The 22,230-nt window shown below is 37.0% G+C and overlaps 2 protein-coding genes across 3 annotated transcripts; both read right to left on the bottom strand.

The window, feature by feature from the left end:
* Positions 1-1,152: 1,152 nt before the first annotated feature.
* LOC113063303 (cerebral cavernous malformations protein 2 homolog) lies at positions 1,153-11,528 on the bottom strand. Of its 2 annotated transcripts, none has more exons than XM_026233593.1 (10): positions 11,185-11,528; positions 6,353-6,529; positions 5,574-5,657; positions 5,296-5,479; positions 5,048-5,178; positions 4,688-4,823; positions 4,425-4,482; positions 4,209-4,338; positions 3,928-4,066; positions 1,153-2,452 (listed from the first exon to the last, which is right to left on the bottom strand). In XM_026233593.1, the coding sequence occupies exons 1-10, from the start codon at positions 11,212-11,214 to the stop codon at positions 2,166-2,168; spliced, it is 1,356 nt and encodes a 451-aa protein (XP_026089378.1). In that variant the 5' UTR covers positions 11,215-11,528; the 3' UTR covers positions 1,153-2,165. The 2 variants fall into 2 exon arrangements, with proteins under 2 accessions (XP_026089378.1, XP_026089379.1); XM_026233594.1 differs by lacking the exon at positions 11,185-11,528 and adding an exon at positions 7,193-7,234.
* Positions 11,529-12,279: 751 nt separating this feature from the next.
* Positions 12,280-20,387, bottom strand: LOC113063305 (XK-related protein 6). The gene is made up of 2 exons (XM_026233595.1): positions 19,992-20,387; positions 12,280-18,388 (listed from the first exon to the last, which is right to left on the bottom strand). The coding sequence occupies exons 1-2, from the start codon at positions 20,173-20,175 to the stop codon at positions 17,415-17,417; spliced, it is 1,158 nt and encodes a 385-aa protein (XP_026089380.1). The 5' UTR covers positions 20,176-20,387; the 3' UTR covers positions 12,280-17,414.
* Between the last annotated feature and the right edge of the window lie 1,843 nt (positions 20,388-22,230).

Consider the following 22,230-nt stretch of genomic DNA (forward strand, 5'->3'; position numbering starts at 1 on the left):
AGCAGCTCATTTAGTCAGGATGTGCTTCTTGGCTACAGTGAGGAATGAGTGTTTTATGCATGAATGCACCCTGGAATTACAGCTATATGCCACATTCGTCTTAAAGAGGCGTATTATTAATAAAGGACTTAATGTTTGCTGCTGGAATAACTTTTGGCACTGTCATTTTAAGGCCCACCAATAATGTGATTTCTTATACAGGTGCCAAAGCTAGTTCTGGAGTCATGTGATAACGCCAGTCTGTGTCTTTGAGGACTTTGATAGCAAGGACTAAAAAAAAGGGCTGATTTATAGCACAAGTTTATCTTAGCTAAAATTAGGTAACCTCAAAAAGAAAAGCCAGTATGCTGTTGCACTGTGGGTTACGTTTAATCCTACTTATCGTTGCGTGATAGCTTTACTCGGATAAATTGAGCAGGCTTATGCCTATGTTAGGGATTCTTAGATGCCTATTTTTGTCAAGGTTTTCATTGGTCATAATCCATGAGTGTATGTCTTTTAAACAAGAGGGAGGAATTTGGAGCAGTTAGTCATTTCCATGCGTGCCAATGGAAAATAAATAAATGTACTCTATCTATCTATCTATCTATCTATCTATGCACAAATGATTAATTTAGGTTAATGATAGTCAATCTGGATTGTTGCTGTAGGTCGAGTGCCCTCTGCTGGCAACAATGTTACATGGCCACCACAAATCAAAACAGTTACTTTAGCAGAAACTATTTCCTACTCTATATAAAACATCAAATAGCATAAAAAAGCAAAAATACCACATCATATCTAGTTAGTACAAGGGGTAAAAAGTGTACATGCTAAGTTTTGTTTTACATCCTCTGAAAAAGCTTTCCTTTAAAAATGTGAAATTGTTAAGCCAGTATTATTTCCATGTTTCATACTTAACTGGAACACTTCATACCGCTGGAACCAAAAGTGAAACCCTTCAGAAATAAAAAGCATAATGTTGCTTAAGCCAGGGTTAAAACAAGATTAAAAGCAGGCTAAATGCAAATGCACAGGATTCAAAAGAAGCCCTACTAATACCATAAAATGTTATGCAAAGCAGGCAAATCCATTCTCGTGAAATAACCCTTCCTGTAGTTCCTCTATAAAGTACTCAAATGAGACAATAAAAAAGCCACAAAAAAAAGGTGATAAATGAGGATGTAAGTGCTGCACTTTTTAATAAACTCATACTTCAGTCATGTTCTGTACAGATTACAGAGTATTACTTACATCCATGTCGGATGATACAATCAGTGATTCTGCAAGGCACAATGTTAGATTACGGAAACCTCTGAGGAGATCCAACGAATGACAGGACATGAATCTAATGCAGTGTACTGAATATTGCATTCTCAATCAGCCAGAAAACTGACTTTTGTCTACTATCCAACTTTTCCAGGTTTTCAAAACCAAAAATATATAGTGCTACATTTCCTACCTGAAGAAACCCACACGATAATAACTGGGTAATTAGAACCAATCCTGGCTGAAACGAATATAAAAGAAGTGAAAAATATATGCTAGAGGAAAAACAAGTGTAACAAGAGAAAAGACCAGTTAATATAAGTGTGTAAAAGGGTCAAGTTTTGATTAGCGCAGGAGGAAATATACTGCACCTCACTTCCCTCAGGTACAACACACATAAGGCAATGCAGAACACGCTTTAGGAAGGCCACTAGACAATGCTTCAAACCGTCTTCACACTGATCAGAAGTTGCATTACTATTAAATCAGACACAAGGAAACTGGTCTCACATCTATGGAAGCTTATTTCTGCGACAGAATTTTAAAAAAGTTTACGTTTATTATGAAATAAGCTTCCATACAGATCAGCGTGAAAAAGCAACATCTACCAGCAACAAGGTTTCTTATTAGTGGTAGCAGATACTGCCAATAATCATCCCAGAAGAACACGACTGCTTTTAACAGCAAAATACGATCCTTCTATCACAGGTCTTGAAATTCACATTTGTCAAATTTGAAAATCCTGCTTGTGTTAATATGGCACAACACATAAAAATAAGGATGATGGCCAGGAAGTGGTATTCATACAGTATCCAAACTCCAGCATTGTCAGATTTGATGGACAGCAATATGGACCAGTGGCCCATGTGATTATCTCAAGTGGTGTTTGGCTGAAGCACACTGCGAGTGCCGTGACATCAAGAGGACAAGCCGTCCTGGTCCATACTGCTTCCTAACGCTTCAATGTCGTTGCTTATGTCTGAAATCATGCGGTCCCATTCGTCGCCCTCAGAGTTGGTCGTTCCTTCATCCGAACCCCCCGCAGCACCGTTTCCATTAGTGGTGGAGTCTGATGCAGAGCTTGTTGTACGTTTGTAACGCCCAAAGCTGTCCGTTATGATGCCGCGGCCGTCCTTCACGCCGATGGTTTCCAAAAAGTTCTCAAAATGCTGGCTGTCCTTCTCAGGAATGAAAGGCCGCAGTCCTGGGGTGGAGAAAACTGAAGTGAATTCAACAAATAAAGAAAATCTCTAACATATGTCCATAAGAATAAATGTGAGGCTTGATGAGAGTTTGATGTACTATTTAAACATTCTGTAAGTTTCAAAAGTGGCCTTTATATATTTATATTTACCGTATTTTCTGGACTATAAGTCGCACTTTTTTTTCAGAGTTTGGCTGGTCCTGTGACTTAGGGCCGTTACATAGTCAACGCGAGAAACTAGAGCAAGCAACGTGAGCAACGCGCTCTCTTTCATAGTCTAAACAGTGGACGCAAGCGTCACGGGCAATGCGTGTATGCAATACACCGCTCACGCAACAGGGGGTAGTAGAGTTGGGTGATATTAGTAGAGTCGGGTCGCGTGATATTCAGATCACAATGGCAAATGAAGAGGAGTGTATTCTGTTGCTGATTTTACATCGGCGGCAACAAAGGCAACGCAGAGATAGACGGTGGTATGTTCGCCCTTTATTTAAGTCAAAAAAGGGATCAGGATGGGGAGTTTGTGTCTGTGGTGCTTCCCATGCGAAGCCTGGACGAGGAGAGACAATTCCAGTATTTTAGGATGTCATATAAATGTGGATGAATACGTATAAGTTCGCATAATTTTTCCTCTTCGCCCGCCATTGTATTCAAACCTTCTTCTTCTGTAAACACAATATACTTGAATTAACGTACAATACTTTCAATGTCGCCCCCACCGACAACGCATAGTATTGCGTGCATCGGCGCGTCGCGTATCAAAAACTAGAACGACCAAAGCGTAACGATGCGTAGCCTCGGGGACGCGTATGCGTACAGATGCGTTGACTATGAAACGGCCCTTATAGTCAGGTGCGACTTATTTATCAAAATTAATTTGACATGAACCGAGAGAAATGAACCAAGAGAAAACATTACCATCTACAGCCGCCAGAGGGCGTTCTATGCTGCTCATTGCTCCTGTAGTCTACCACTGAGCATCATAGAGCGCCCTCTAGCGGCTGTAGATGGTAATGTTTTCTCTTGGTTCTTGGTTCTAAATAAATGCGACTTATAGTCCAGTGCGACTTATATATGTTTTTTTCCTCTTCATGAATTATTTTTGGACTGATGCGACTTATACTCAGGTGCGACTTTATAGTCCGAAAAACACGATAGGTTTAAAGGGGTTATGAACCGAGAAATATTTTTTTAACATATAACTTCAATGTACTATAAAAAATATCCTGTACGTTTCAAAATGCGAAACTTTCTCGTTAGTTTAAAAACTATATCAATATAAGTACACCTGAGGAAACATTAAAGAAGCATTTAAAAAAAGAAAACAATCCACATCATGGGACCTTTAAAGCATTACATGCAACTATTAGTTATAGTTAAAAATAACAATTCTGCACATATTAATGTTTTGCATATAAAGACATCGCAAAAAACAGCTGTTCAAGTCAAATTTAACATCCTAACATGTAACTAACCCAGGAGGAGGAACTTCCTGCTGTCTCCGTAAAGCTGACGCAGGTTGATACAGAACTCATGGATGGAGGCTCCGTTTCTGTACTCACGTAACAGTGTGGCAAACTGCTGGATCTCCTGAGATGACAGCTTTGTCCTCAACTGTTGCAGAGGATGACAGGAAAACAATGTAAAAACTGAAATCTGAAATGCATGATGGGATCATTTATTATGCAAAGACTAATTAAAGACTCTAACAACAGACATCCAAATGCCTTTTTAAACACTGCGCTCAAACACTTACTGTGGTCATGTAGTCTTGTAGCAGTTCAGCAGCCGTTGTGCTTAGTTCACTGTCACTGGCTGTTATGTTTTGTGGTGAGGCCGGGACGGAAGAGGGGGAGTGTCCTGCCTCTAGAGAGCTTTGGAACGAACTGAGATTGGACAAAAACACAATGCTCGCTCGATTCAACAGATAAAATGGCACATTACTGCAGAGGACAGTTGAAGCAATACTCACAATGTGCTTGTCTCGGCCTCAAACACTTCTTTGACATCAACTTTGCTCGAGGAGTCTTCTTTTATTGGAAAGTATTAAGAAATATTTCATTATGCTGCAAGCTCAGTGTGATATTAAGAGACTAAGGTTCAGGAAACATAAATAGGATTCCAACAAACCACCCCCAGATGAAATAGTGATGTGAAACTGACTGTGGTCTGTGGTTTTGGAGAAGTATTAATTTACTGGGAAATCCCAAAATGATGCAGCTGTTGCCTACTTACCGCTGCAGATCGAGAGATGCCTGATGGGTGTTGTGGCTCCATCAAAGATGGCCCTGTCCAGGAAGTCAATGGTGGACTCTGTATAGACGATCTGGAAGACTTGACTGAGAAGAAGACAGAGCTCCTCTGCTGCAGCCTGTAAAACCGGAGTTCATGATATTCAAACTATGGCTGCTTTTATTAACATCAAACATATCAGTACATTGCACAATAGCAGTAGTTTTTGCAATGAACGACTTGCACAATAACTAAATTCTGTATGGCTTGACAAGACAGTTTAAGCTGGATGTAAAAGATGCAGACTTAGTGACGTATTATTTGAACATTAAAAAAAGGTCCTTTCAAAAGACCGAAGCCAACCTTGTTGTCGACGGCCAGCACAAGCAGGCAGCAGACCTCCACAAGCACAGCCCCGCTCTCAGAAAGAGAGCTCAGAGTGGGAGATTTTGATATCTCTGTACTATGACATGGGGAAGCACCGGGCTCCTGAGCTGCAAAAACAAATCATACTTCATGGTAAGAAAACCCAAAATTATTTTTACACATTATCCTTAGAATCTAGTTCCGTTTAGTTTTTTTGTGTAATGCTCATCCACATTACTGTGTACCTGTTTTTAGCACCACGAAGTGGAGTGAGTCGTCTCTGATGTAGGACACAGCTGCAATGTCATGGATGGGTACACGAAGAATGATGTCTTCTCCGTCACGCCACACAAGCTTCACATTGTATGCAGACAAACTGACAACAGCATCCTGCTCTGATGTCAGCTGCCCTGCCAACTGATGAGACTTCTGCAAAAAAAAAAAAAAAAAACATTAGAGAAGCAATTATGGAATTTATCTTCATATTGCAAAATAAGGCAATGTCATTGACTGTCACTCTTACCCTGGCATTGTCAATGAGCTGCAGAACTTCTGTGCGGCTGGAGGGATTCAGATATCCAGGAACCGATGTTAGCTGTCCCAGATACTACAACAATAATAACAATAATGATATAGAGCCTTTCTAAAACAAACAAAAAATATAGCTTGTATGATAAACAGGAAAATAATATGAAAAACTATTATTTATATTAAAACAATAAATGGCAAAAGAAAATAACAGGGATATAGGGATACACCAAGAGACTGCCCTGCACAGTTCTTTTATTTTATTAATAAGTTTTATTTTTCTTTATTTTTTGTCTATGGAGTTCTAGAATCTAGGAGCAGCAGTGCTAAATACCCTGAAAAAAGTTGATATAAATGTGTGTGTCACGAGCATGACAGTGGAAACAATGTTGCCTCATTATCTGTCCAAATGGATGCATAAACTACAAATAGAATCGAACCAAGTACTGAACCCTGGGGGACACCACAAGTTGATTAGATGGATAAAGATTTTGTAAATAAACAACTTGCTGCAAGATGGGATTATGTGAAGAGCTTGTGGCAAACACTGTCAAATGCAGAGCTTGATTCCAGAAGAAGAAAATTAAGGTAATTGACATGACTATTTGGTTAGCAGCATTAATTTGGAATTTCCTATGTTTTAGTTTTTCCTAGTCTGCAGTCCTCCCAGTACAGTTTTCCCCTTTCTATCTTTGCTACGATACCCCCCACCCCCCAAAAATGGTAAACTATGAGCACATAATACAATAGCATAAATTTGAAGGCGGGTTATACCTTAACTTCTTTCTCAATGTAGTCATTGAGCAGAATGTCTGGGTCGATACGGTGGTCCGGGAGAGAGAGGGAGAAGGTGTGGAGGGCCCTGCGCTCAGTGGACTTCTCCAGAGCCTTCTTATCTCTCCCCTTCTCTCCTTTCAGAAACACCCGCTTGAAGGGAGACACAATACCTGGCTGAAGAAATAAAAAGAGAAAGAGGAAATCACATCACGACCAGAGGAAGTCAACACCACAAGAGCATTTTTCAGTGTGACCAGTTTAGGAGTTTGGTCAGTGGCTAGCTGTGCCAAAATAACTATTGCTGATCCACTTCACACCGACGTACTGGATTTCCACTGTGAATTCTGTGTTCTGAACTGATGGGGCAACTGTTACTACAACAATTCCAAGCCAGTAAATACATCAGCCTCCATGGAAGGACCAGTTATGTTAAATTAAGTTTAGCAATACACGGTTTCTATTAAAACACACGCTGTTAATAGTCTTTTCCCTTCACATGCACTAATGGCTTAAAAACAACATAATCAACTAGTCTCAACACTAAATTGGCTTGAAGCCTTTTATGAAACCCTATACCTTTGCAAAGCATAATGAGATTGACATTCATGGAAAAAGTCTGGTACTTACTCTGTGGTAAACCTAACCACTAATGTCAGCTAACTATCCAACAGAAAAGTCTCTAAGCTCTTGGAAGAACTTAAGGCTGAAACCTGGAGGCGGACTGAAGGACTGAATGTTCAGGCACCACGCTGTATTTCAAAGTCTGTGGATTTGTGATGGTGAACCGCATTCTAAAATTACATTTAAGAAAAGAAGCAATATTCCTGCGAGCCCTACCTCTGTCTCCATGATCAGTCACTTCGACAGCACAATGGAAACGGATGGTACACGACAGCTGTCCGATACAACAGTTGACTACTGTGTGTGCGCTGCTCTCAAAACAGGTTGCATGTGGCTTGTGACGAACGAGAACGGGGACAACTCTGTCAAAGCAGCGATAGAAACCACACCCCACGACACACGCGTGTGTCTCTTCACACAAACACTCACGTTCTGCCTCAAGCTATAGTTCATGCAATCAGGGAGAATAGAAACCATTTCCTGTGATGAAACACTCAAACAAACTGCAAAAAGGTACGTGAAACTGCCTTCCTGCTATAAGCTTATCTCCAATAATGCCATTCTGTTTAAATAACTGTTTTGAGGAAACAAGACTTCAGGTGTGTGTGTGTGTACATATTTATTGCACACTAGTAGGTGAGAAATACTGTTCTGGGTAGGAAGTAACTAATAAAGAGGATCTTCCAAAAATAGTTATGCTATGGCATTTAGAGAACAATAAAACAAACAATCCAGAAGTTTATTAAAGCTAATAAGTTAAGCAAAATCCCACTAATTTAGTAAAATTCTAATGTACAAGTAAATGGCTCTTGACAATAAATACATACAATTCTGTTGTGTTATAGACTGATATTGTTCTATAAGCATTTTATTATAGGTCTGGCTTAAAATGCACATCTCTTTTCATACAATATTTGACAGGGGGCCCCTGTTACCTGTTTATATCCACCAAGGAGTCTTTGGCCTGAACAAGGTGGAGGAGCCCTGATGTAAAGTATTCAAAAACATCCCATGCAACCTAGAATATCAATGCTAATTCACAACTTTAGATGTTTTCTTGTGCCATTCTGTCTCAGCCTATTTCTCTCACATACTGAATTATTGAACAGTCACGGAAGGAGACACTACAAGAACATCAACATTTCATGAGTCCTTCCGACATGTCAGAGAACAAGGTGCACAGGTGATCCTTACCTGGATTCAAAAGACACCCCCTTCAAAAGTTTGGTGTCAGTAAGATGAAAAAAAAAAAAAGAAAAAAGTTTTTTTTTACTTTTATTCAATAAAGGACACAATAAATTGATAAAAGAGAGTAAAGATATTTATAATGTTACAAAAGACTTTCAATAACAGTAATTAATTTAAATTAAATGCTGTCAATTTTCTATTCATTAAAGAATCCTGATTAAAAATTAAATCACGGTTTCCACAAAAATAAGGTACAACAGTTTACAGCATTGATAAGAAATATTCCTTGAGCATCAAATCAGAATATTAGAATGATTTCTGAAGGATCAAGGATTCACACTGAGGACTGGAGTAATGATGCTGAAAATTCAGCTTTGCATCAAAGGAATAAAATACATTTTAAACTATTTTTAAATAAAAAAGTTTTTTAATTGTAATGATGTTTCAAAATAGTACTGTTTTACTGTATTTTTTTAACATAAGGGACTTCGTTCAAAACCATTAAAACAGACTCCAAACTTTTAAATGCTGAAGAAACGTAATTTTCTGTAAAGTTGCTTTGCGATGATTTGTATTGTAAAAAGTGCTTTACAAATAAACTTGAATTGAAAATGCTAAGAGTATATAAAATAATGCTGTCTAACAATTAATCACATCCAAAATAAGTTTGTTTACAAAATGTGTGCGTACTGTGTAAATTTATTATGTATATATAAATAGATAATCATACATATTTGTTTTATATTTACGCGTCTATATATATATATATATTCAAGTGTAATTTTTATATATACATATTTATAGTTTATATAAAACAAAACATTTTTATTAAATATATACTGTATGTCTGTGTATTTATATAAACACAATAAATGTACACCGAACATTTAAAATTAGGGATGCACGATATTGGATTTTGGCCGATATTCGATATGCCGATATTTTCTAAATAATTTTGGCCGATGCCGATACCGATATATATAAACATTTTCGCCTGATATATTTAAACTTTAATTTTACTGAAGAGAGATCCATGTATCTCTTCTGTACTGATTCTACCATAAATGTATTATTGTACAAATGTAGACAGACATTCACACCTGAAAAACAGGTCAATTATTTCACTTGGAGAATATCGGTTTGGCTCATCGGCAGAAATATTCATATCGGCCGATACCGATGATGGTCATTTTAAGCTTTTATCGGCCGATACCGATGTTGTGCCGATATTATCCTGCATCCCTATTTAAAATGTAAACACAATATTTTATTTTGGATGCAATTAATCACGATTAATCATTTGACAGCACTAAAATATTTTTTTTTTTTTAAAGTTTGATGTTTGTTTATTTCAGGCTTTAAAGCTGGTGTTTACATAACCAAGCGATCACAAAAAACGAATACCTGCTTATGTTCAGTTCATTATAGTTCATATTGAGTTGTCAGTTCAATTATATGACTATTAGTATCCTAACTGTGGATTTGCAGTGAATTTTCAAATGATTATTAATATAAAACAAACTGACTAGACAAACCCATTTGCACTATTTCACACTGCTTTTGACAGTAAATGACTCAATTCCTCCTCCCTGTGGCCATTTGATGGAGTTGATCCTATCAGCTAAATCAGACAACCAAAACATTCATTCATCAGTTAATAAGATAGCTGGACTAAAAAGCACAGCCTATGAGAGATTACACATCATCCGACAAAAACTGATTTGCTTTGACTGAGGGAAAGAAATCATCAGCCGCACCGTGGTGATTAAGAGGCAAACACAGGAGGCGTCACTTCCTGTCTGAATCTTTGGAGAACCCAACCCTCCATTCTCCCCTGTGTATGAGGAGGAAAGTCTGAGCTTAGCATGGAAACACCTCCCACACACACACACACATACACACAAAACTGATCTGTCAGGAAAGGTCACATCATAAGAACCGTGTCTGTGATCTTTTTCATTCCTCACAGCAGATAGCACTGTTCCTGCAGGCGTTTTTACTTCATCATCGGATAGATGAGCAATTCTTTAGATCCAAAACAAGGCCAGAGAGGAGAGTTTTTAGGTCTGATAAACTGTATTAAGTGGTTCCTTCATTTGAAAAATATTGCTCAAAAAATGTGTAAACTATACCTTTAAGTTTGCAACTCATTTAACAAAATCACAAACATAGATTTGCAGAGCCATTCCCACCATTTGTAAATCTCCGCTCCCTTGAGCTAAAATGCATAAGTTATCATAAAAAATAATATTTACATTTGTATATTTTTACTATATTTTAAATATATATGTAAATATATACAGAAGCAAACTTAATAATATTTATTTAAAATATTGTGTGTGTCACATCCTGCTTAAGTTACAAAATGTGTTATTTGGCAAATTAAGAAAATTCAGGATGTATTTTACATTCTCATTTTAGGTTCAAAACACTGAACTTAAAATGCATTAAGATCTACATTATTTTGCAGTGTACACACACACACACACACACACACACACACATATATATATATATATATATATATATATATATATATATATATATGTATGTATGTGTGTGTGTGTGTGTGTGTGTGTGTGCAATTTTATGGATCTACTACATGCATATATATATTAGATACAGATTTACAAAAAAAAAAATCGAAAATCAAATCAATTTTTTTTTTCTTCCTTCTGACCGAGGTATGAGAGAGAAACTTAATGCGATAAAGACACTCAGAAGAAGATGACAAGAGACAGATATGAAACAATCACAGTAGTCACACACTGAGATTCTCGGTTTATTTACGTCTCAGTACCGCGACTAACGTAAATCACCAGCAACGCCCCTACTAACCCAGTCCATGTAGAGACTCCTCTTAATATGTTTAGAGATATCAATAAAATCTGAGTGTTTTTATGAAGCTGAAGAGAGCTAATTCAGCGTTTATCTGTGGTTTTTAGGCCAACTCTTTTCAGCTACTAACCGATTTGTGGATCATGCGCGTGAAATCTCGTAATATTCCAGTGTGTACTTACCTTTTTGACTTTCTTTACATCATCCTCCATCTCTATGTACAAATGCTCTTCATTTTAACTGTATTAGATGCAGTGCTGTCCACGAGTTTAGAGCCATCAGCTTCACACACGTCAACGGAGGCGCTTTACCGAGCTAAACAAAACAAAACACCGATCCAGATCACGTGTGCGTGGGTCGGAAATAACCCGCTATCCTTCTTTATCGTGATAAAAATACGGATTTATTCGGAGGGGGACAGGAACCGATAAAGTATCATAAAATAAAACAAAAACAGCAACAAACTTTTCAACCTGCCGCCATTTTGGGCGTAGAACGTCTACCCATAGTGCTTTGCGAGACAAACACAACAGAAAACTTCATAAGCGCGTAGGCTACTTATCTACAAACGAAATGCATATGGTCTTATTAACAAACCCTGAAAACTAAAAGGGTTGGTTTAGTTAAAGGTTTCTGTTTAGTTTGTTTTAGATTGTGCATTTGTACTCTAACTTAATAGTAAGTCTGTTCCTATAGTGGCTCTTTAAAGAGGGGACTGGGGTCCTCAGGGGCCTCAGCAAACCTCTAAAGAAGCTACAGGAACGGTTTACCTCAATTAAAATTGCATAAACTTCTCAAAATGTTTATTTCGAACATATATATTGACATAGTTTGAATCTGTTCCACCAACAGCATTTGGTTTTACTGATGGATTTAATCAATAATTTTAGTCTATTGATATTTTAATTATAGTAATCACCACCAAAGTAACACAGTTGCTATTATTACTTATTTACCTCAGTAAATTTTCTTCACGGTCATTCAGTGGAAGCAGTTTGATAATAAAAATGAATTATTATAATAATACCATATCTTTATTAAACAACAATTTGTTACTCTGGGAAATCTATCTCTATCATATCAGTATACATTCACATACACATCTGAACATATACATTAGTATATAACCACTTTGATCTGTCATTGGGCAAATTCTGCATAAACATAAAGCATACAGTTTTGTATATAAGTACTCACTTTTTTAAATACTATACTTATTTTTCCAGTCTCCAGTGATGAACAGTCTCGTATATAGGTCTACAGTAAGGCTCAACATATTTTTTTTGTCAATATGATATTCCCTTTTTCACCTAAGACCAAAATTTAAAAAAACAACCGTAGCACCATATGTTGCCAGTATTAGTCATATTTCCCCCCTCAAAATAAGTTTTAATTCATTACTAGACATCAGATTTGTTCTCAAATAATGGCAATCAAACAAAACAATTTACTTTCATTTGTATTTGACAACATCAAATAAATCTTTTTTTTTCCCTCAACATAAGTAATGAGTACAGTCAGTCAGTTAAGAAAAAAGAAATGTTACAGACAGAAGCAAATAATTTGCTTAATAACTTTGTGCCTTCTTTCTTTAACACTCCATGTGAAAATCACAAAGACAATCTAACACAATCTGTTTTACAGGTAATTTACCCGTGTCCAACAGCATGGATAACAACTCTAAAATCAGCACCCATTCATCTGACAACCATAATCATTATTAAGATCATTTCCCAACAAAATATACAGCCAGATCTACAATAACAGAAGAAATACACATAGGTTTAGGACATAAAGATGACAGGAATATACAACACAGCAATCACCTTCTATATGTTTAGCAATCCCTTTTTACCAGTAGTACTTTTAGGCCTGTAGATGAATGTCAAAATGATGCATTTTTCTCTCTCTCTTTTAAGAGAAATCCTAGTGCAGATTCTTAACACCTAAACATATCTTTTAAAAACAAATATACATCAAAATAAACAGAAATTCGGGGTAGAAGTAGAAAATAAACATATTTGCTGCACCAATGCTTCGGTGCACAGCCTGAAACATAATAAGTGGCACCATATTTCAAAGAGAGATGTTTGGCTGTAAACTGTGTTGAGGTGCTTGTTCTTCCAGAGAGGAAAGTGTCCGTGAGCCTAAAGAGGCAGGTCTATTGGACGGTGGCCTTGCTTAGTGAGCCACAACAGGGGTCCTGCAGTCCACATTCGTGGTAGCACCTTTAGAATATGTTGATAAGCACCAGATCAAGAAACAAAAATGCACCGTTTTGTGGTTGTTTCGCCATTAGAACTTTTGGCTCTACATCAATACCAATCATTGCAAAACCACTGTACAGAACTGGATTTGATGAGCATGTAGATGCTCTTAGAGAACCCTGGAGCGATGGCTGGGATGTTTCATTGAAGAAAACATGCACGTGTGTTGGAGGGGTCACAATAGGATGCATATTGTGGGCATGCTAAGAATCCAAAGGATGTAGAAGCAATCTAAAGATGGTTCGGCACTAGAGGCCTTTAAAAATGTGTCCAATGCCATCTCAGATTTAAGTTTAAATATTTGACCCAGTGAGCACCATATTTACGTACCCCACTTCTTCTGTTCTTATTGGTCTACACACATTTTTTCTTTTCTTTTTTCTTCTTCTGTTTTTTTTTTTTGTTTGTTTGCAGGCATAAATCCATTTGGCTAGACATTTTTTGTTCACAAGACAAACGACAGAGAGAAAGATTAACTTGTTGGCACTACAGCTCATTCGTTTTGCAAGACAGAGGAAGGCATAGACAGAAGTACATTAACAATCATGAAATTAATTGCTAACTTCATCATAACTGTCATTTAGGAGCTACCCAAACAAACCAACTCTCATTGCTTTTTCGCATCCGATCATAAACAAAACCCTTGGAAATAGTCGAATGCAACCGGTCTGTGTGTTTCGTCTTCAGGAAAAATGTGGAACCCAACATTCAAGTAGATGTTAAGTATTGCCTTTGAGTTGAAATAAACAGATAATTTTATTTTGCAAAGATTTACCTGGAGAGGACTTCCTGTGTGCATGCAGGGCATAATTGACTGGCTTGTTACAATACTGAAATATGAAATATGAATGGAGACAGAGACACTGGCATTGTTGTTTGCTGCACTGGCTGCCATGGCCACACAGAAGCACCCATAAAGACAAGGCACCACAAGAGGAATCAGATATTAGAGACTGGTCCCACTTAGCCATCCCACTCCCAACGTGTACAAATGGTGGCATTACTTCAATATCAATTAATCTGATGTGTAACTTCTTTGACTTGTAAGGCAATAATCTAAAACAAATCAATTTGGAATTATATGCGTACTGTACAGGGTTGGATCTGTTGCCAATCCTGACATCTGAACAAACGTGGCGATGTTGGTCACTACACATCATGCAAGTGGAATAATAGAAGAAAATATCACAGTGTAGTTGAAAATATCACCTGGACTGTCTTACCTCAAGTGCGTTATTAGTTACCAATTCTGTAACTGGACTATGAACGTATCATGGGATGCCAGGCAGCCGAGTCACGCAACCGTCAAAATGAGCAGTAGTCGTACACATCGTTATGTAACAGGGTTGGTGATATCCCAGCAAACAACAGTGCATCAATGTGCCAAGCACCTACAGAAGTGGAATCTCAGTGACTTTTTTTGGCACTGGTAGGGAACAAGGAAAGGAAACTGAACTTTCTGTAGCTTAAACGGAAAACCTGATATTGTGAGGGTTACGGAATATTGATGTTTTGGAATAAGAATTGCATGAAATCGCCTGTCCGTCCCCCATTCCCCTTGGCCATGGTATAAATCCAAGTTGTTATCTTGAAACATAGTCTTTGCATCCGAATATCCCAGATAACACTCGCATGAGAGGGGTGGAGGGGTCAGAGCAGCAACCAAGGATGGAGCTGAAGAGGTAAGACCTACAAACCAAAGTCACGCATACATACACAGAATGCACACACTCACTGATAGCTATTGTCTATCCTCATTCTCTTTTCCATCCCTGGCAAAAAAATCCCTCCACCTCATCCACTACAACCAATCTGAAGTCTGCTTGGAAAATTTCAGCAGGCACAAATGGAGTTTGTAGCAGCCCATGCGGTGAAAGTTGGCATCCCATGTTAATGTCTGCACTTATCTCACCTGGATGCTAAACAAAGCGTTGTTTTTAGTAACAAAAATGACCTCAGCCTTCACAGAGCAATTCATTCATTCTCAATTGAATTGATGAAATCTGGGGAAAATTACTTCAGGATTGGCTTTTTGTAGAGGAAACCCTCAGGTTTGTTCTGTTTTAAGTGCACCATATATAGGATAATGAGAAAAAAACAAACATATAAAATGGGACTTTTAATTAAAATATCTAACAAATTCGATTGTTGGTTGGCACCTGGCAACCCAGTCAATCCTCAATATGCACAACCTCAGCATGCATTTGTTGATGGTGTATAAACTTAGCTAATTTCAGGCAGAAGCAACACCTTTTTCTCCAATGATTTCATAGTACATTTAAAAAAAAATATTGCACAATTCAAATAAAGGACCTTTTTGTTTTATAAAAAATGATTATAGTACATTTTGAATGTGAATGGTATACCATTTACACGTCTTTCACCTTTCGAAAATCTGTTAGCCTTTTTCTGAAGAAATGGTTTAGGTGGATAGAAAAATGCAATTTTGTACAGGGAATGATGGAGGATTACTAAAGGTTAGAGTTAAGCACCACACCCTGCAAACATTTATGTTCATTATTACACGGTAAAAATTGTAACAAGCAATTGTTACCTTAAAGATTTGTTTTCTAACCCACAATCTAAACCTTAAAAATAACTTTGCCAATGTAACATATTTTATTGAGGTTAGTTTAGACATATTAATTAATATTTTTTTCTTGAATAAAACCAATACATTTACATACTTGTTAAATCACAAAAAGCACTTTAAAAAATATTTGTTTAACAGAGTATTGGTATTTTGTTTTATGTGTCTATTTATTCTGTCGAGCTTTCATCAGTTGCACAAATACACACACACACACACACACATATATATATATATATCAGTGGACCATATGTAATAAAAAAAAATAATGCACTACTGTCAAAAGTTTGGGTTTGGTAAGATTATATCTTTAGATCAATGAAGCTACATTTATTTGATGAAAAATACAGTATAAATGGTAATAATGTGAAATATCATTGCAATTTAATACAGATAACAAAGAACTGTTCTATTTTAATATAATATTTGCCATTATATAGCAGCCATTACTCCAGTCTTTAGTGTCACATGATCCTTCAGAAATCATTCTAATATGCTGTAATTGGTACTCAAGAAACATTTCTTATTATTATCAATGTCGAAAACATTTATGCTACTTACATGTTTGTGTGGAAACCTTGATAAAAAATTTTAGGATATTGAAGAATAGATGAATGGGTGAATAAAAATTAAAAAAAATAGAAATAGAAAAGTTACTGTTTATTGTCGGTCTTGATAAATATTTTTTTTTAACCTTTTCACTTAAAAAAAAAAAAATCATACTAAGCCCAAACTTTTGAACAATAGTGAATACAGTAGTGTAAGAAAATATGTCCCATTCATTCAATCTTGTGGTCTTAAAGTGCATTTTCACATTTTATAGATGGTAAAAAAATCATATATTCAGCTCCCTCAGATTACAGAGCTGTAGATATCACATCACTAGTGAGATTCAGTAGGAAAAGACATTTTAAGATAAATATTAAGGACCTTGAGGATCAAAATTGCGGCGGCAGTGTTATATGGTAGGCCAACACCAAAATTTTACACCAATGACATCATTGCATTTTGCTTGAAAAAAGCGATTGTATCTTTTTGGCGCAATTTGAGTCTTTTCCCCGTTATCACAAGAGAAAATGAGTGGGGCATCATGTGCTTTTTCTGAAAATCAAATGTGCTTTTTAGTGTCTAGCTGATATTGACTCACTTGCCATCTTGAAGATCAGTCGTCACCACAACTGTTTGGGAAAAACGTAGGCACAAAATGGTAAAAGCGAAATCAGAATGAGGATGCTAAAGAATATGTTCCTCCATCATTCCCATCATGCACTTGACAGAGGCAACAGGGCCACAAACACCATCAAACATACACATTAGCTGAACATCCACACCATAGTAACCCAAACTAGGGAATGTTGTATTTCGAACTATTTGTTCTCCAACTTTACACTGTGTTAGTCAAAATATATGTTGAATATTCTCTGTTTAGACTCTTTTAGATGAACTCTTATAGCTTGAGAGTACAACTAAATAAAAACTCTGAAGAAAAAAGCACCAAGGGAAGTGGAGAACCAGAGAGGGCATGAAATTAGAGAAAGAACAGCATTGCATGCCTTCACAGGGAGGACTCGTACTGAAGCAACTCGTAAAGGAGGGGTCCATCCCTGTACCTGATGCCCACCGCGTTGGGGCTGATGTACTGGAGGATGTTTATGGTTCGCCGCAAACGTCGGTCTACAAAGTGAGCATCCCAGGCTGGGTAGCGCTTCCTGGGCATGTCGATCTTGATGAGGGGCCCCTCGGGGGGGATTGGCCGACCCATCGCATCTGTGGGTTCTGTGGACCGCACCTGGAACACCGGTAGACAAGTGTCTGTGGCAGCCTCCTCCGGCTCGCCGTAGTCCCCTGAAGCCATACCCCTGGTCGGGGTGGCTTGGGAGCCCCGATGCCCTGGAGTGGGAGCCATGGGCTCAGCCTCAGGTGGTAAAGGGAGGCCCCAAAGCAGCTCAGCACAGCAGGAACTGGCCAGCACCCTCATCCGGGGCCCCATAGGATGCAGGACCCCGTAGTAAAGAACCATGCAGGCCACTCCGGAAGCAAAGCACAGGAAGACGCCGCAGAGGGCGGATGCAGCGTAGGAGTCGGTAGTGACCGGGTCTCTGTAGGTGTACCACAGAGCTGTAAGGATGGTATTTTCCACTAGCACCAGCAAATAATAAACTACCATGCGGTATCGGGTCCGTCCCTCCTTGACGTTAAACCAGCAGAAGACGTAGACTACGCCTACCAACATGTTGAATAGCACCTCCTCCCACTTGGACATACAGAAGTCGGTGCCTCCGTGAATTACCCAGAAGGCCATGGCACACCAGTGCAGCACCACAAAAATGCCAAAGTAGATGTGGAAAACTGAGGCAAAGAGGGCGAAAGATAGCGCCCGAGAAGAAATGGTGAAGAAACGCCATAGAAGATGCACCACTGCTCCCCTGTAGCTCATGCTCTTTTGGTCATCACGAGAATCGCGCAGAAGCTTGTGGTACGAGGCCAGAACCCAGGAAAGAGAGAGAAGAGACGCAATCGCTGACACACCTGGATGACAGAGAGACATACAATTATTCTTATTAAATAGATAAATGTCATTGCTTATTAATATTTGGAATTAATATGAATATCTTTAAAAAATAAGATATAATATAAATAAATATATAAATAATAATAGTATTGATAATACTAAATAAGCACACAATATTTATCAATGATAAATAATATTACAATTATTGAATTACAATATAATGAAAAATAAACAATGGGGTCAGTAAGATTTTTTTTTTTCTCAAAGAAGTTAACACTTTTATTCAGCATTAAATTGATCACATGTGATAGTAAATAAATGTATAATGTTACTAAAGATTTATATTTAAAATAAATTAAGTTCTTTTGAATAATCTATTCATCAAAGAATTCTAACAAAAATTTTATCACAGTTTCCACAAAAATTATTAAGCATCAAAACTTTTCAATATAGATATAATAAGCAGAAAATCATGTGACACTGAAGATTAATGACTGCTAAAAAAAGCTTAGCCATCACAATAATAAATAACATTTTAAATGTTTAAAAAAAAAAAGTTATTTTAAAATTTAGTAATATTTTACAATATTACTGTTTTAACTCTATTTTGCATTACATAAATGCAGTCTAGTTGAGCATAAAAAAACCTTTACTGACACCAAATTTTTGAACAAAAACCACAATGCAATATATGTGTACTGTGATGAATAACATAAACTATCTGCATCCAATAATGCTAATGAAAAGCACGCTAATACAAACAAACAGCAACAACAATTGTCTTATTATTTCTATAACACCTGCCTACCATTTGTTGGAGACAATTTCCAAAACACACCTCTTGTCTTGTTCTTTATGTCTTTTTTCTAGGATGTTTACAATTCATCCTGCTGAGCTCAGACTTCGTGTTCATAAAGGCATCTGCACTGCTGGCAGAGCTGTCACCTCAGAGGTAAGAAATGGTTTCACAGCTCAGAATATCTGCTGCACAGCAGAAAAAATCATGCTGCCCACAAACACAGTTGATCATTCAAAAAGTCTCAGCCAGGGAGGGCCTTATTCTTAGATTCATCCACAAAGTCAGCCTTTTTTTTTTCAGAAACACAATATGGATTTGCCATGATGTGTCCAGTTTTCTGAAAGATTAAGATGGTCCTTTGGATGTGTTGATGAATTATTACAACACAAAACTGTGAGATCAGGTTGGGCATATACTGTTGTCACTTGAAAAGCTAACCTAACTGTGAATAGTAGCCATGCAACATGTTGTTAAAGAGCCTTAATTTGCACTCATAAAAAATAAAGGTATATTTTCAGCAGTATTTATAATCATAAGCATGCAATGCATGTGAAAAGTTACCAAGTCAATTAGAAACAAAATTCGCTACTGTAATTATTAACTTATAATTGCATTATACTTCACCACAATCACAAAATATGAAAACATGAGTAAATACATCTTATGAAAGGTATACATTGCATCACATTTTTTTTTTACCAAGGTTTCAGAGTTATCTCAGTAACATGTACACATCCAAAAAACATTTATCACTGACAAACATAAGCAGTACTGTTCAAAATGTCAGCGGTTTCAGTACAAAGCCTAGAGGCACTCCTTACACTGCAGAGTTTCGGCCCGGTTCTTCTGAATCATGATGCAGAGCTGGAGAACCAGCTGTGGTGCGCTTTCCAGAAATGTCTCCAGTAGACGGAGCATGTTGACATCAGCATACTCATACATCATGGCCCAGTAGAAGCGTCGCTGGTTCTCCTTTTGTCTGCGGCTCTGGATGCCAAGATACATTGTTCTGATGTACCTGCAGAGGTGCAGATGCAGAAGAGAAGGAAGGCAGATATAGTATAAAGCTGGAATATACAGAGAACTATTTACATTTCAGATGAAAATAACAGTAATCACAGAGGAGAAACAGAAAAAGAGAAAACAAGGGGAGGAATCAGTTAAACAGATTGAAATCACATATCCATTATGGATAAATTCTCTTCAAACCAGTGTTGTGTTGGGGAGGAACACACAATCTCACACATACACACACACACTGCTAGAATGTCTCACTGAATCTTCACTTGTCTGTGTTTTTTCCAGACAGAATGTAAGTTTGTGTAATAATCTGTGTGTATTTTATTATTATTATTTTTATTTATTTATTTTTTTCCAGGGTACATCATTACTAGAAGGTGGCAGTAAAAGTGCTTATCTTTATTAGGGAGTCATTTGAATGATTAACTCACTCGATTCAATCAATTAGCTAGCAGCTAAATCATTGGTCATCTGTATCATTCACTTAATATAAATGTCTGTATTGGCCGACTTTTTACACTTTTGATGTAATTTCCAGGGAGAAATTAGTATTGTAGTAATTATATATTCACTTATTCACTCAGTTATTACAAAATATCTCTTTATTTTGCTGTAGATCAGATATATTTTCTTTTGTTAATCAATCAGTCATGTGCAAGTGCTGCCTGCAAAGTCACTGCCTTATGATGAGGTCACTAGTCAGCTGCCCAAGCTTTCATGCGCAGCCACTGTCTTTCTTAGTCATTTGAATCAGTCACTTAACCGATACAATTTCAGTTTCATTCCTGATTAAAATACCACAACTGTGTGTTGCTCAGAGACGTGAAAATTAATTAATTAATAAAAAAAATTCACTAATATTATATATATATATATATATATATATATATATATATATTTCTGCATTAGCAGATGCTTTTATCAAAAGCGACTCACAGTGCATTCAGGCTAACAATTTTTACCTATCATGTGTTCCTTAGTGTTTATTAGGGTTTATGTGGTTTAGTAATCAGTAGTACATGATAACTAGAAGTGGATAGTTATTCCAGCATACATACAGACTGCTAATCTAGCCCTATTTTTCTTCTCATCCTGTATTAAAGACACCACTATATACCGATTGGGATAGTTGCCAACGGGCACCTGTCTAGGCAGGGATGGAGACAGGGTGTGCTGTGTCAGCAACTCTCAGGGATTGATTATGTGTGATCTTGAGCATGGATCATCTTCTAAAGCTCAACACCATGGAGTCACTCTATATTTATTGGAAGGCACAATCTTGGGCCACATTTCTCTCTCATTTCTTATCTAAAGCTCAATTACGATGTTTTCATGTGAGAAGCTTGGACACATTAAGAGCCTATGTGCTCAGAGGAGAAAATTATATTTAGCCATAATAACAGAACTGAGACGTTGTGGTCAACAGGAGGTAAATGGGACTCACTGGCCCAGTATCTGAGAAAATTAAACTGCCTCCTTAAACAGAGTGTAATGATACAACTACACCACTAGACGGTTCACTGTATTGTTATGTAAAACAGGCTGTAAAATACATTCTGTAAAAACTGCAGACATTCAGTTACTTAAAGGTGCTTCAAGCTAAAAATGTCCCTACTACCTGACAGATATAATAAAAAAAGTTATCCTGAGAAGCCACACTTGTCATGATAGTCCTAGTACACTGATACCAAATACATAGATACATGAATTTCTATGCTATATATTTGAATATGTATCTAGTTATTCAATGCAACATAAAAATGTTGAAATATCACTTGTTGATCTGATCTGATTAGCAGTTTTATACTTTTTTATTCATATATATATATATATGCCCCAATGAGGGCTAGATTTAGGTGTTGACTTTCATGCATTTTTCTAAAAAAATAAAAATAAATTTTCGAAAAAATTCATAGGAAATTAATAGCTATAGTTCCCCATAAGAACAAGTTGGAAATAAAGCTGCAATTATGAGAAATAATGTCACAATTATAAGAAGTAAATTCACAATTGTAAAATAAAAATAAAGTTGCAATTGTC

Source organism: Carassius auratus, chromosome 45, assembly GCF_003368295.1.
Source record: "Carassius auratus strain Wakin chromosome 45, ASM336829v1, whole genome shotgun sequence".
In the NCBI taxonomy this organism is placed as follows: Eukaryota; Metazoa; Chordata; class Actinopteri; order Cypriniformes; family Cyprinidae; genus Carassius; species Carassius auratus.

What these genes read in the sequence shown, in the direction of transcription:
- LOC113063303 (XM_026233593.1), bottom strand. Translation starts at nt 11,214, where the DNA reads ATGGAGGATGATGTAAAGAAAGTCAAAAAG. An exon ending in ATGTAAAGAAAGTCAAAAAG is followed by an intron (nt 6,530 to 11,184) that starts GTAAGTACACAC and finishes TTATTTCTTCAG; the next exon opens with CCAGGTATTGTGTCTCCCTT. An exon ending in ACATTGAGAAAGAAGTTAAG is followed by an intron (nt 5,658 to 6,352) that starts GTATAACCCGCC and finishes TTATTGTTGTAG; the next exon opens with TATCTGGGACAGCTAACATC.
- LOC113063305 (XM_026233595.1), bottom strand. Translation starts at nt 20,175, where the DNA reads ATGTATCTTGGCATCCAGAGCCGCAGACAAAAGGAGAACCAGCGACGC. An exon ending in CCGGGCCGAAACTCTGCAGT is followed by an intron (nt 18,389 to 19,991) that starts GTAAGGAGTGCC and finishes TCTGTCATCCAG; the next exon opens with GTGTGTCAGCGATTGCGTCT.